The 15,936-nt window shown below is 44.6% G+C and overlaps 1 protein-coding gene across 5 annotated transcripts in view; it reads right to left on the reverse strand.

Moving 5' to 3' along the window:
* Positions 1-15,936, reverse strand: part of Dnajc16 (DnaJ heat shock protein family (Hsp40) member C16) — a 39,113-nt gene that overhangs the window by 14,657 nt on the left and 8,520 nt on the right. For all 5 annotated transcript variants that reach the window (XM_046468855.2, XM_046468851.2, XM_046468857.2 and 2 more), the window contains 4 exons: positions 14,526-14,862; positions 4,132-4,316; positions 1,471-1,575; positions 301-459 (listed from right to left, as the gene is read on the reverse strand). In XM_046468855.2, the coding sequence (XP_046324811.1) occupies positions 301-459; positions 1,471-1,575; positions 4,132-4,316; positions 14,526-14,862 (786 nt within the window). The remainder of the gene's footprint in view (positions 1-300; positions 460-1,470; positions 1,576-4,131; positions 4,317-14,525; positions 14,863-15,936) is intronic.

Below are 15,936 nucleotides of genomic sequence, written 5' to 3' on the forward strand. Positions count from 1 at the left end.
GGAAACAACTGGTGCTACCAGTGTTACTTATGCTAAGCAGCTTGCCTTGGGAGAGTTTACGTTAAGTATATAGTTCTTTTTTTTTAATTTAAATTACCGGGGATTGAATCTAGGAGTGCTTTACTTCTGAGCTACAGCTCCAACCCTTTTTTTGGAGACAGAGTCTTGCTGAGTTGTGGAGGCTGGCCTTGAACTTGCAATCCTCCTGCCTTAGCTTCCTAAGTTACTAGGATTACAGGTGTGGCCACCAAGCCCAAGTAAATGTGAAGTCTATCTTGAAACATGGAGATTCTCACATACCTGAATCATGTCAGCCGGCTTGTTTATGTGCTCTTTAAAGATCAAGATGGTGGGGGCATATACATTGATGTTGTACTGCCTGGTCATCTCCTCCACCCCTCTCAAACCGACATATACATATCCAAATGACAAATAATCTTTGTATGCAAAAGCGGTCAACTGTGAGAGCATAAGGGAGAAGAAAATGAAGTTTATATATAGCATGCCATCTAAGGTACAAATCAAATGGCAAGTTGACATCAATGGGTGGAGATGCACATCCCCACACAGACCTACCAGGTCTCTTACACCCTCCCACACCTCCCGAATGTCATGGCGTTCCAGCACAAAAACTGTACCAATAAAAGTAAACAGCTTTTTTTTTTTTCTACAGATAAAGTAAAATAATCATTTTATTGATATTTGTACTAGATCTAAGGCTGGGATGTTTGGAGAGTTATGTCAGAAGGCAGTGGCTGTGCCAATGGATGGGCACTTTCCTCTCATCTCAGGTCACAGTGATGACAGAGGTGAGTGGGAAGTGTAGTCCAGGGTCTCACAAAGAGCAGGTATGCAGTGAGACCAGGGGCAGGCTGGATGTCTGCCTTGAGCCTCAGCGTCTTGGTCTCTAGAATATGGATAATATTCCTACCCCTAGATTCCTCTAGGGACGGAGGGCACCTGGGGGCGGAGAGCACTCGCACATGAGGTAACCAGCACCATGAGGTGCTCCATGGGCACTGGTGAGGAAAATGTCTGGGCTTCAAACATTTCTCATGCAATTAACTAGCACAGGCTGAGCGTCCCTTGTCTGAAATGCCTGGGACGAGTGTTTTGGATTTTTTCAGATTTTGGAATATTAAAATATGCACAGTGAGACAGCCTGGGGGCAGGGCCGAGCCATGACACACCTGATTTGTTCCACAACCCCTAGACACACACAGCCTGACAGTAATTTTACGCAGTATTTCTAGCGCACCTGCATTTTGACGGTGCCCTATCCACCAAGTCGAGTGTGGAATTTCCCACTCCTGGTGCCATAAAAGTGCTCAGAAAGTTTCTGATTATGGAGCTTTCAGATTTTGGTTTTATGGGTTAGGGAGGCTCAGATTCACTTAGTGCTTACAAAAAGACACACAGGTTACAAGTGTTCCACCTAAAATATAAGAACACTTTACCAGATATAAGTACCTTGTACAGCAGTGGCACAGTAGGCCCCTGGCCGAACAGAAGGACGTGAGGTTTATTCTCTTGCTGCCAGCCAGAGAGGAATCGGATGTAATTTTTATTTGTAACCTTCAATTGAAAAGAGGACGTTAGTTTCAATATTTATTCTTTTTTTTTTTTTAAAGAGAGAGAGAGAGAGAGAGAATTTTAATATTTATTTTTTAGTTATCAGCGGACACAACATCTTTGTATGTGGTGCTGAGGATCGAACCCGGGCCGCACGCATGCCAGGAGAGCGCGCTACCGCTTGAGCCACATCCCCAGCCCTCAATATTTATTCTTAACAACTATATTATACTCCAGTCGTAAAATAAATTAAAAAACTAGATATGTGTAAAAGATTGTCTGCAAAACGTAAAAAATACAGACAACTTTTTTCTTCCCCTGGTCCTGCAGATTGAACCTGGGGGTGGGGGTGGGGGGAGTTGTGTTCAAGCACGGAGCCACTTCCCTACCTTGCCCTTTTCATTTTTTATTTTGAGACAGGATCTCACTAAGTTGTGCTGGCTGGCCTCGAACTTCTGATCCTTCTGCTTCAGCCTCTGGAGTTGCTGGGATTACGGGCATGCACCATTGCACCCAGCTGATTCTTGCTTAATGGTAGAATGTAATTTTTTTTTTCCATGGTGGGGATTGAATGCAGGGGTCTCCTGCATGCTAATAAGCAAGCATGTACTCTACTACCAACACCTGAGAGTGTACTTCTTGATCTACAAAAACCGAAGATATTTGATACTTGCCATTTTATTTATTTACTTATTTTTGGGGGGACAGTACCAGGATTGAAATCGGGGCACTCAACCACTGAGCCACATCCCCAGCCCTATTTTATTTAGAGACAGGGTCTCATTGAGTTGCTTAGCACCTCGCTGTTGCTGAGGCTGGCTTTGAACTTGTGATCCTCCTGCCTCAGCCTCCCAAGCCGCTGGGATTACAGGTGTGCGCCACTGCGTCCGGTTGATACTTGCCATTTTTTTTTTTTTAATTTTAATATTTATTTCTTAGTTCTCGGCGGACACAACATCTTTGTTTTGCATGTGGTGCTGAGGATCGAACCCGGGCCGCATGCATGCCAGGCAATCGCGCTACCGCTTGAGCCACATCCCCAGCCCGATACTTGCCATTTTTAAATGGCATAAATAAAAATAAGGTAGCCCATCCCACTGTACCTCAGGTAATTTCACTTAGAAGTTCCACATTTGAATTGTTCTTCCAGGTTTCTTGCAGGGCCTGGAGGTACTCTGAGGCTCTCCCAGCCAGGTTCCTGTAAACCCATCTAACCCGCTCACCAAGGAGCGGCTGACTCCCTCCTTTTCTCACCTTACCTGCCGAACTCACTATAGGTACCATTTCTGTAAAGAAGCCTTTTCCAATTCTTAGGATGGGCTCCAAAACACTGGATGGAAATACGCAGCTCCTCTAGCCCAGGAGCTGCTCAGAAAGTGTCCTCAACACTATTCTATACCTGGCACTGAACAGATTTTTTTTTTAAATACATTTTTTAGTTGTAGATGGACACAATACCTTTATTTTATTTATATATGTGGTGCTGAGGTTCGAACCCAGGGCCTCACACATGCTAGGCAAGCACTTTACCACTAAGCCACCGCCCCACCCCAAGAACAGATGTTTTATAAATGTCTCAGAACTTATCGTAACAACCTCTCATCTTTTTAGGAGCCTGTGATGCTCTCTGACCTTTTAAGCCAACTCCAACAAATCTTTCTCCTGTGGATAACCCTGGTGGGACAGTCAGTAAACAGCCCAGGTAAAAATATTATAGAAATTTTTATAATTCCTCTCTGGTATTGTGAATGAATGAATTATTTAAAGTACAATAAGAGCCCTTTCCTAGTTGCTTTGATCCCTATACTAACACACTTGGAAAAACATTAAGATGCTTAAATATACAAATCAAAAACTAATATGAACTATATGTCTGTTTCTTTCTTTTTTTTTTAAAATTTTTTAGATGTTAATGGACCTTTATTTTATTCATTTACTTACACATGGTGCTGAGGATTGAACCCAGTGCCTCATACATGCAAGGCAAGTGCTCGATTACTGAGCCACAACTCCAGCCCTGTATGTCTGATTTCTTTAGATCAAGTTTTTCTTCATGAATTTCATCCATATTGTTGTATCACTGTAAGTTTTCAGAGACCCCAAAACAATAACTGAGTTCATGGAATCTGGTGTTTTCTATAGATATGAACATTCAATGCATGAGCAAATGTAATTTTATTTGAATATTTTCACAAGACAAATAACTCTGCATGAACCAATTCATGAGCCACAAAGAAATCTTTTATCCTATTATGGGATCTAATTTTTTTGTTGTTGTTGTTGACTAGAAAACAAGTCATTTTGGCTCAAATGAAATTTTACCTATAACAAGGTAAAATCTGCAAGACGCTTATTAACATGAATGAATTTGTTCAGTCTCTGTACTTCATCTGTTTCAGTCTCCTACAGTTTTCATTTAAATGATTCATTTTAAAGTGATCAATTAATATATCTTATCCTGTTCAAAATGAAACTCAAGTCTGAGAGTGTCACAGGTAGACTGTGGGCAGCCAGGCACCTGGTAAACCACTTCCTGCCATATTCTCCCCAGATACTCACCTTCTCCACCAAGTTCCCTGGAAGAAGGCTTTCTACAAACTGCCGGAGGTTCTCACGAACAACTGCATTGTGGAAGAAGGAGATTTTCCCATTTATGATTCCTAGGATAGAGGGTGTGCTGTGTGCTCCCAGGTGATGGGCCAGGCGTCTCTCGTACCCAGCATGGACCACGCCGATTCCCACACCTGCAAAGTATGAAAAATCTACATGTAGGCTCTGTGTGTCCCACGGCAGCTGGGAGAAACACTGACAAGGAAGTTTTCAGTGTGAAATTAAAACTGACTTAGCAGGAGAGAATTTCCTCTCCCTTCCCTTCCTTCCTTGGTACTGGGGATTGAACCCAGGGGTGCTCTACCACTGAGCCATATCCCCAGCCCTTTTCCTTTTTTAAGACAGGTCCTGCTAAGTTGATAGGGCCTTACTAAGTTGCCCAGGTTCACCTTGCTTGCAATCCTCCTCCTGCCTGAGCCCCTGGGGAGCAGGGATCACAGATGTGCACCACTGCACCCGGCAGGAGAGAGCACCATTCTAACAGACTGGCTTGTATTTTCATTGTTGAAATTCTAGATTGGTCAGTTTTTCTGCAGAAATGGCAATATTTATTTATTTGCTTATTTTTAAAATATTTTTTTAGTTGTAGATAGACACAATATCTTTTTTAAAAACTATATATTTTTTTGTTTTAGGTGGACACAATATCTTCATTTATTTTTATGTGGTGCTAAGGATCGAACCCAGTGCCTCGCGCATGCAAGGCAAGCACTCTACCACTGATTTACAAACCCAGTCCCACAAAATGGCAATATTAAGAAGCACATATATCTCAAGTCTGTTACTTCTAATTTTGGGAATCATCATCATCATCATCATCATCATCTTGGTACTGGGTAGTGAATCCAGGGTGCTTAAACACTGAGCCACATCCCCAGTCCTGTTTTGTATTTAGAGACAGGGTCTCACTGAGTTGGCTTAGGGCCTCGTTAAGTTGCTGAGGCTGGCTTTGAACTTGTGATCCTCCTGCCTCAGCCTCAGGAGCCACTTGGATTACAGGCATTCACCACCATGCCTGGCTTATAGAAATAATTTTATTGAGATATTAGTAAAATACAGATTCCCGGAAAAGTAAAAGAAACTATAAAGTTAATATCACTTGAAAACCCACATCCCACTTGACCTGTTAATATTTTGGTATCTGTTTGTCGCTGTTCTGTATGTACAGCATGCCTAAAATAAAGTGGGGGTCATCTAATCCTTATTTCCTTAATAAGAATAACTTCTCTTGTTCTTTGATTCAACCAATGTATCTAGAGGGCTAGTATTCTGCTACTCACTGGAAGATTAATCTACTCACGTGAAAGATTAATGGCCAACAAATAACAAGTGAACATTTTCATTTGGATGTTTAATAGACTTTTAAAATTAATTAATTAATTTATTTTTGTGGTGCTGGGGATTGAACCCAGGGCCTTGTGCATGTGAGGCAAGCACTATACCATCTGAGCTATATCCCAGCCCCTAACAGACTCTTGAGCTTCAAAGCGCAACTCCTGATCTATGACTGTTCAGCCCACGCCTCTGCCACTTCAGCTGGTGACTCCCTCGTTCCTGTTACTGGGGTCACACATCTGAGGAGTCATCTTCCACTTCTCCAACTTCTCACATCCCACGTCCAATCTGTCAGCAAGTCTTGATGGTTCTCTCTTCAGAGTGTGGCCAGAATTTGACTATTTTTTTTTTTTTAAATCGCTTCTATTATCCTGAGTCACCCCCCTCTAGCCTGGGTGGCTATACTAATCTCCTAGATTGCCTTCTGGTTTTGCCTGCTTTTCTTTTTCTTTCTTTCTGGTTCTGGAGATTGCACCCAGGGGTGCTCTACCACTGAACCGAATCCCCAGCCCTTTAAATTTTTTAAATTACTATTTTTTTTTTTTTGTAAGAGTCTTATAGTTACACACAGTTGTTGGGTTCATTCTGACAAACTCATACAGGCATGGAAGCCCTTTTTGATTTTTATTCTGAGACAGGGTTTTGCTAAGTTGCCCAGGGCTGGCCTCAAGCTTCTCATCCTCCTGTCTCTGCCCCTTGATGGCTGGATCACAGGCCTGCGCCACATGCCTGGCTCTGACAGTCTATTCTTAACATAGTTATTGGGTGGTTCCTTCTAAATCATAAAAATGGTTCACAATGCTCTTCAGCTCAAACCCTGCAAAGACTCACTCATTTCACTCAGAATAAAACCCACGATCCACAAACAGGCCAACAGAACCCACTGTGCTGTGGTTCCTGGTCCCCTCTGCCTTGGGTCCACTCCTCCTGCAGCTTGCTCCATCCCTGCACTTTTGCTCCTGTATGAACGCTAGCTAGTGTGTTCCTGCCTGGGCCTGGCGCTGGGGGCGCTTGCTGGGGTGCCCATCTTCCCTCTCACTCCTCATCAGCTTCAAGAAGCTGCCCTTAGCCACGGGTCAACCTGGCCCAGTGTGTGAAGCAGCACTCCCCACGTGCAGGGCCCTGCACCCTGCTTGCTTTCACTCCTGTCACAGTGCTTACTCTATCCTGTGTTCTTCCCCATCCCTGCCCGCCCCCCCCCCAGTATTGGGGATTGAACCTAGAGGTGCTCTCCCGCTGGGCTCCACCTCCAGCCCTTTTTGACACAGTGTCTCACAAAGTTGCCCAGGCTGGCTTAGAACTAGCGATCCTCCTGCCTCTGCCTACGGAGCAGCGCAGGCTTACTGTTGTCTTTTGTGGTGCTGGGAATGGTACTTAGGGCCTTGCAGGTGCTAAGCACGTGCTCTACCACTGAGTTAGACCCTGGCCCCTGCTCCCTTCTTCTAACATACAACAGGTGCCACCCTTTTCTGTTGATTTTTATTTATTTATTTATTTTGGGGTACTGGGGATTGAACTCAGGGGCACTCGACCACTGAGCCACATCCCCAGACCTATTTTGTATTTTATTTAGAGAGGGCTTAGCACCTCGCTTTTGATCAGGCTGGCTTTGAACTCATGATCCTCCTGCCTCAGCCTCTGTTGGTTACTTATTGCCTGCCTTTTCCTTCCAGAACAGAGGCCTCACGAAGGCAAAAATCTTTGTTTTGTTCAATGACGTGTACCTAGCATCAGAAGAGAGCTGGGCAGAGCAGGGCACACTGGAACTGGGTCATCGAGCTACCTTGCTAGTGCCCTACTGTTATCCACTGAAGTTATGAAAGCGAAAGGAAACACAAACTGATTTCCCTACTCTCACCCCTACACACATCTGTACTGCACTTCCGATGCCAGGTATTCAGGGGTTTCCTTAAACAGCAAGAGATCTCCAGGGGTCACCAAGGCGGGGATCCTATAATTCAAACCAGTTCTGATGCCACCTCCCTACCTGGAGAGCAGGAGCTCCCACAGCCTCAGGGCCAGGTCCCACAGCACTGCTCCCACGTCAGATGCCAGCTCAAAGCCCCTGGCTGTGATCTGCATCCCTGCCCGACTGGCTCTAAATCAAGGGTTCCCATGATCCTGACCTTCAGTTTGATTAATTTGCTAGAGTGGCTCAGAGGACTGCTTACCTATTTATTACAAAGAATACTATAAAGGCCACAGGTGACAAACTGCAGGGAAGTGACACAGAGAGCAAGGCATGGGGAAGGGGTATGCAGCTACTGCCTGCCTGGGCGTGCCCTCCAGCACACCACATGTTGGCCCCCAGAAGCTCAGGGGCTTTATGGAGGATGGAGGGAGGGCTAAAGCTTCCAAACTTGTAGTCATGGCGTGGTTATTTTTGTCCAGCCCCCGTCCAGGAGTCCACCCAGAGTGGCCGGGAGACGCAGCACTGTTCTAACAGGGCCGTGAGGACTGGCAGGACTTAGGGTCTCAAGTCACAGCAAACAAGTTTCCCCCGACTCCTCTATCTTCAAATTCTCACACTAAGGATTCTTTTCCTTTTTTTGGTGGGCACTAAGGATGGAAGCCAGAGCCTCTCGCATGCCAGGCAAGCACTCTGCCACCGAGCTACCCTCCCCGCTCCTTAACTTCAGGATGCTGTGCGTGTGTGTATGTGACACTAGGGACTGAATATAGGTTGCTCCACCACTGAGCTATTTCGACAGCCCATTTTATATTTTTATTTTGATATAGGGTCTCACTAATTGCTCAGGGTGGCCTTGAACTTGCAATCTTCCTGTTTCAGCCTCCTGAGTTGCTGGGATTACACACAACTTCAGGATTCTTAAAACAAGTTGACGGGGCTGGGGATGTGGCTCAAGCGGCAGCGCGCTTGCCTGGCGTGCATGCGGCGCGGGTTCGATCCTCGGCACCACATGCAAACAAGGATGTTGTGTCCGCCGAAAACTAAAAAATGAATATTAAAATTCTCTCTGTCTCTCTCTTTTAAAAAAAAAAAAAACAAGTTGAGAGAGGCCAATAGCAAGTGAAATCATTTACACATACTTGTCCTGATTCAGCAGGATCTGGCTAGATGACAGACAGACCTGCCCAGAGGCCAATAAACTTGAGCAACATAGCTTTTGTGTATGTGGTGCTGAGATCTGGGTTTGATCAAACCCAGAGCCTCCCACATGCCGGTGAGTCCTCTGCCACTGTGTCACCTCTAGCCCTTAGTAGCAACTTAAAAGAAAAAAAGTACAGGGGACGTCTTTCAGTGATGTTGTTTTTCATATGGACCTGTGTTTCTGGGTAATTTGTATGCCCTGGGAAATTAAAAACACCATATTTTCTCCTCTTTTTGAGAGCCTTCCTTCTGAGCAGTGCTCAACCTCTCGGCTACGCCTGTATTTTGAGGTGCCAAGTGATTCTCATGCCATTGCGGAGCCCCACACACGCAGTGCATCCTTCAGGGATGTTCCTTCCCCCCCTCAGTACACTTACATAAACATTTATTTTTTTCCCATCTCTGAATATGCCTTAAAGGGCCAGTGGAGGAATCCACCATTGTCAAATCTGGCTAAAAACAAACCTGCTGCTAAACAAACTATGAAGATGCAAAATTTTGTGAAATAAAACCAAGAAAACAGAATTAATTGCTATTAAAAAAAATATATATATATACATCAATTTGTACACAAATTTTTCTCCTAGATTATATGAGATTGTTATACACAGCAAATACTTGAAAGAGAGGAATTTTTTGCTTTTTATTTTTGGTACTTGGGATTGAACCTAGGGGTGCTTTACCACTGAGCCACATCCTGAGTCCTGTTTGCTTTTATTGTAAGACAGGGTCTCACTAAACTGCTAGGGCTGGTGATCCTCCTGGTGAGCACCCTGAGTAGCGGGATTACAGGTGTACACCATCACACCAGGCTCTTCTTTTTTTGAGACTAGTTCTCATTATGTGGCCCAGGCTATGAGCCTCAGGTGATCCTCCTGCCTCAGCCTCCCAGGTAGCTGGACTATAGGCATACACCACCACCCCTGGCCAATTTTTTCATTTTAAATAAGAAGTCATGGTGAATAATCACTGCATGGGCATCCAAATGGGGGCTCCCTGCATTGATATTTAATTTCAAGGTACTCAACCTAGAAATCAAGTATCATTTCATTACTGTCTGCAACGCCCAGCAAGTACTAGTGTGCTGGGATGTTTTTATCTCTTGAATTTCCTGGGAGTACATACCAGGTCTTCTTTCTCTCTCCTTTTTCTTAAATACCAGGGATTGAACCCAGAGGTGCTTACCCACTGAGCCACATTCCCAGCCCTTTTTTATATTTTATTTAGAGACAGGGTCTCATGGAGTTGCTTAGGGCCTTGCTAAGTTTCTGAGGCTGGCTTCGAACTTGTGATCCTCCTGCCTCAGCCTCCCAAGCCTCTGGGATTATAGGTGTGTGCCACCGTACTGGGCCGGACTTTCTTATTTCTGAATCAGTGCTCACAGTGCGGTGTCTAAGAGGGTGAGACTCCTGGGTCCTTACCACCATTGTTGTTTATTGATAGTGTGACCTTGAATCTATTCCTTAACCTTCTTCTGCCTGTTCTTACATTCATAAAATAGGGATAATAATAGCCTCTCCCTCACTGGGTTGCTTTGCAGATGAAGATAATCCATATAAGTGTTTAGCACAATGGAAGGTAATGAAATGCTCAATCAGTAAAATTATTATTACATATTCTTCAGTGCCTAATGTAATAATTGGCACACAAAAATTGATCAAGAAAAAAGGTTTAAATGAGAATATAAACTGGGTGTGGTGGCACATGCCTGTAATTCCAAGGATTCAGGAGGCTGAAGACAGGAGCATCACATGTTTGAGGCTAGCCTGGGCAACTTAGTAAGACCCTATCTCAAAATAAAAAACGAAAAAGGAAGGTTGGGATTGTGGCTCAGTGGTAGAGCACTTGTTTGGCACGTGCGAGGCCCTGGGTTTGATCCTCAGCACACATAAAAATAAAATAAAGATATTGAGTCCAACTGCAATTAAAAAATAAATATTAAAAAAAAAAAAGGACTGAGGAGATGCAGCACCCGATTCAATTCCCTGTACCAAAAAAACAAAACAAACACACAAAAAAAAAACAGAATGTGGGACAAATTCCCTGGTCCCCTCACCTACTCCTCCTTCAGCAGTATGTTGATCTGCATTTGCAAATGTGAGGTCCATGTTAATTCTCTGCATACACTAAGGGGTGCACTCCCTGAGGGGATGGCGCTGACCATTTCTGGGCCCTCCTTCCCGGGGCAGCTGTTGATGGCGGCTGCTTTTCTACACTGATTAATTCAACGTTGCACAGCTGTCGACTGACCCTAAAGAGTCGTGACACCTCTGCTCCAGGCAGAACTGTTCTACTTCCTCCACACGCTGCATTTTAGGGACCAATTCTAAGATGATGTCCAAGCTTCCCCAGATCACTCAGCTAATTCTGAGACTGTGCTGCTCCTGTCAATTCAAAATAGAAATATTCTCTCAGCAACCTCCTAAGGTGTGGTGTTACCTCATAGATGGGGAACAGCCATGGGAACGGTCCTGACCTTATCTCAACATCACCAAACTACAACCAAGTAGAACCAGCTGTCAAGAATCTTCAGCCAATCTGAATGTTCCAAAAGGGAAAATGTCCTATAAACCTAATTAATCTAACACATTTTTAAAATTAGTTGTTGGTGGACCTTTATTTATTTTTATGTGGTGCGAGAATTGAACCTAATGCCTCACATGTGCTAGGCAAGTGCTCTGCCACTGAGCCCCAGCCCCAGCCCCTAACCTAACACGTTCAACTTCCCATCTTCCAGGGCTGTTGTCTAATAAGAGCTGCACTGAGCTGGCGTCATGACTGTGCCTGTGTGTGTCACGGTGACACTCAAGCAGTAGTTACTTCTGACCACTTCTCCCCTGCTGACTCGGCTCTCGACTGTATTCCCTGAAACCTGGTAGCTCAAGTGCAGAGTCCACCTTGACCCCTTTTTCCTCTTTTCTCATGTCTTACATTTCAATGGTTCCAGGAGAGCCTGCACTTTCCATCTCTCTCCCTGCTGCCCTGTCCAGGTCAGTGGCTGCTCTCTTGCCAGGGCTGGAGCACTCCCTGCCTCCATTCTTACCTTCCTCAAATGCCCTTCAAATGGCCTTCCCAGCGGGCTTTCTGAAGTGCAGATGTGATAACGCCACTCCTCTGGGTACAGACCCTATTCTGTACTACTGGCCTTATTACACACTACAGCATCAAGCCCAGCTCCCCTGGCCTGGAGTCCAGGCTCCTTCCTGCTTGGCTCCTCGATGCTCTTCCTGCTTCCTCCTCTTCCACCCATGCAGCCTCGATGCTGCAGCTGGTCTGTGGGTGCTCCTGTTTCTCTGCTGCCCTGCTCCTGTGGCTGGATGCCACTCCTCACTATTCTGCCCAGCCAGCTTCCAGCCCTCTTCAAGGCTCAGTCAGTTCAACACAAGTCAAAAGCCGTGCTCTGCAGTTAATGAGCTTGAAGATAGTGGAGTAATTCACCTAAGAGTTTTCAAAAGGGGTTTGTACTCTGGGGGCTGGGGTTGTGGCTCAGTGGTAGAGCGCTCACCTAGCATATGTGAGGCCCTGGGTTCGATCCTCAGCACCATATATAAATAAGTAAATAAAATAAAGGTATTGTGTCAACTACAACAAAAAATATTTTAAAAAATTTGTTTTACTCTGGTACAAGGCATAATGGTGCATGCCTGTAATCCCAGTGACTTGGGAGGCTGAGGCAGGAGGATCAAAAGTTTGAGACCAGCCTCAGCAACTCAATGAGAGCCCGTCTTAAAATACAAAGGACTGGGGATGTGGATAAGTGGTGGATAAGTGGACTCAGTCCCCAGTACCACCCCTGCCCACCTCCAACCCCCAAATTTACCTTGGTAAACCATAAAACCCAGTTAATCAGAAATTTCCTAAGTTTCATTTATTAGGTGCTTAATATCTATTAGGCACTTGGCATAAGTTTTTCTCATTTAATCTTCATAATGATATGGCTGGTTTGACATTATTGCTCCTGCTTTAGGGGTGAAGAAACCTGGGTTAGATAATATTTCAAAAGGATATAAAGACAGTAAATGACAAGTTGACATGTGAACACTGGTCCACCTGATCTCTCAGCCCATAGCCATGACCACTGTGCTGTGCTGCCTCACACCACCTATGTTTGTCTGGCATGTTTAAAATGCAGTTTGGGCCCTGATTTGATTTTGGTCCAAACCATGCAGTGGCTTAGTGTTTATGCTCTAGGACAACATCAGCTCCTGGATTGGTTTTCAGTATACCACTGAGCATGGCATAAGACATATCTATGCCTTGTGATGAAGGAGCTATTTGATTCTGTGACTTCCACCTGATTCATTCACAGTTGGCCACACTAAGCATCCACTGACAGCCCACCACATGCCAGACCCTGCTACACTCTGCCCCTCAGCTTCTTCCAAGGGCAGCTTCAGTCAGTCTCAGGAAAGCACCCCACCAAATCTGAGTATCCAAGTGCTTCTGGACAACAGGTTCAATATCTGTGTAAAATAAATGAACCAATGACTTCCAGCAGTCTGCTCTCGCCAGAGAAATCCAGGCCCCTCAGCCCCTAGGGCTGAGTTTGTTCCCTTTTAGGTAGTGAGGAACTGGTCTGCTAATGCCTATAAAACACAGCATACACATACTTAATTCAGTAATTCCAACTTTTAGGAGTTACTAAAAGAATCACCGTCTTGAATCACTACTATCTTCCTGGCACTAAGAAGTAAATATGGGTGAAAGAGAGGTTAATGTGTACCCTACAGCTATTGCAGACTGCTATGGGCTGAATGTGGGTTCTCCCCAAATCCTTATGTTGAAGCCCTCATCCCATTTATGATGCTATCTGGACAGGGGCCAGAGGAAGAAAATTAGGTCATGAAGGGTGACATCCTCATGATGGGATTATTGGCCTTATAAGAAGAGATATGAGATACAGCAAGATGGCTGCCCACAAGCCAGGAAAAGAGTTTTCACAAGAACCCAACCAAGCTGGCCCCTTACCTTGGACTTACAGCCTCCAGAACTGTGAGAAAGAAACCTACTGTTTAAGCCACCTAGCCTGTGGTGTTTTATTGTGGAAGCCTGAGCTAAGAGTGAAACTTTTAGAAGAAATTCAGTGAAACTGTGCCCATTAAGATGAGCTCTAATCCGAAATGATGTGTCCTTACAAGAGGTAAAGATACAAAAAAAGATGCTCAGAGAGATGACCGTGCGGCCCCACAGTGAGAAGCTGGCCATCTGCCAGCCGAGAAGAGGTCTCAGAAGAAACCAAATCTATTGACACTGGGGTCGCAGACTTCTAGCCTTCATAACTATGAGAAAATAAACCTCTTCTTTAAGCCACCCAGGCTGTGGCATTTTGTTAAGGCAGCCCTAGAAAACTCATGCACAGTGAAATGACAAGTACCGTAGCATCTGCAGTACCCACTGGCATTAAAATTGATGCTTGAAAATAGGTGTGGCTGAACATACCTGTAATCCCAGTGACTCAGGAGGTTGAGGCAGGAGGATCACAAGTTTGAGGCCAGCCTTGGCAATTTAGTAAGACTGTGTCTCAAAATAAAAATAAAAAGGGCAGGGTGTGTGTGTGGCTCAGTGGTAAAGTACCCCTGGGCTCAATGCCCAGTACCAAAATAAAACAAACCCCAATACTGGGGGCTGCTTTAATCAACCATAATTAATTTATTAGTTTCTTCATGTGTTAGGTAGGCATCTAATGTATCTATAAAGCTTCCAATCAGTAATGCAAAATCAAAGCAGCTTACACATCTACCCTCTGCAAAAATGCACCCTTGGAAAGCCCTGATCACCATGAACCTGTGCCGAGAGATCACGTTCATTGCTCCCTTCCCCCAGAGACCCATAAAATCCAAGAATGATAAAAGTCACCTGGTGAATAAGTCTCCCCCAATGGAGAGAATTCTCTTACCCAATCCTTCCAGTTCTTGGACTACTTCTTTCCAAACAGGCTCGATATGGATACAACTGAAGCACCAATCCGAGGTGATCTTAATGAGGTAGGGTTTCTTGAAGCTGTCTGGAACTACTTCGTTCACATAGTGGGAAAAGTGCAATAAATACTTCTCATCGATGGAGTCCCGCCGCTCAGAATTGAAAGGAAAGTGAAAGAAGGATTCATCAAAATAAAAATTCTCATGGAAATGGCGGAAGCGATATTCTCGCTGCTGCTGCTTCTGGTAGTCCTGGCTCTCCCCAGCATCGCCGTAGTGGTCATAGTGGGATCGCTTTTCTTCATTGGAAAGAATCTATAAAGAAAGAAAGAAAGAAAGATGAGAAATCTAATCCACAAAAAGGTTAAACCAAAGGACTTTTCTTAAGCAGTTTGAGAAGCAGGAAGAATATAAATGTAGAGAATAAGACATGATCAGACACTCTAAACACACAGTCTCAACATACGAGAAACTTCTCTCAAGAGAAATGGGGCAGGGTGGGGTATGGTGGAATGAGATGGACATCATCACCCCTAGGTATGGGTAATAATGGTGTGACTCTACATCGTGTACAACCAGGGAAATAAAAGTTGTGCTCCGTTTATGTAAAAAAATAAAATTAATTAGAGAGAGAGAGAGAGAGAGAGAGAGAGAGAAAGAAACAGTGAAGAAAACTCAAGACCGACGTGTTTCAGGTGTTCAGATACTCATGCCTGTGTCGGCATTAAAGACTTTGATCTAGGCAGTGAGCCCTTCAGTAAAACAGATCAAACTTAACATAGCGTTGACCCCCAGGGTTCAGTCACAGGAAAACTAACTTGGTCATACTTTAGAGGTTGGAAAGTTCAGATCAAGGTAGGGAAAGCTGTGAGTCCCAAAGAGTAGTCACAGAATTGAGTCCAGGGCCTGTGGGTTGGTTAACTCTGTTTTACCTAAAAATGCCTTTGACATCTAGCATTCGAGAATCTGTTCAGGAAGATGAGTCAGGCTGAGACAGGTGGGCTCTTAGGGATGGAGCAAGAGAACCTTACTAGATGGAGACCCGGATCTATGAGCATGACCAGCCATGCTTGTCACTTTAGTTAGGTGAAGAAAACCTCTAGGGCACATTTGTACCAGATCAACCAGAACAAAAACATAATCGATATAAATGTCACCAGATCCACAGACCTACACAATGTGCCCACAACTGATTATGGCTGGACTGCTTACACATGAAACACCCTGAACCCTGGATATCAAATGACTGACACAGAATTTGATTTTTACAAAAGTATGCCTGGGAACCCGCACTTCTCTTCCCAGGAAAATCTTCCACATAGAGGGCTCATTCCTCGCCCTGCCCCTGCTTCGCTGCCCTTTGACCAACCTTTGCCTGTGCCCTCCTTC

The sequence above is a fragment of the Marmota monax genome, unplaced genomic scaffold, assembly GCF_021218885.2.
Source record: "Marmota monax isolate L192 unplaced genomic scaffold, Marmota_monax_Labrador192_F-V1.1 WCK01_AAM20220418_F8-fsc00008, whole genome shotgun sequence".
NCBI lineage: Eukaryota > Metazoa > Chordata > Mammalia > Rodentia > Sciuridae > Marmota > Marmota monax.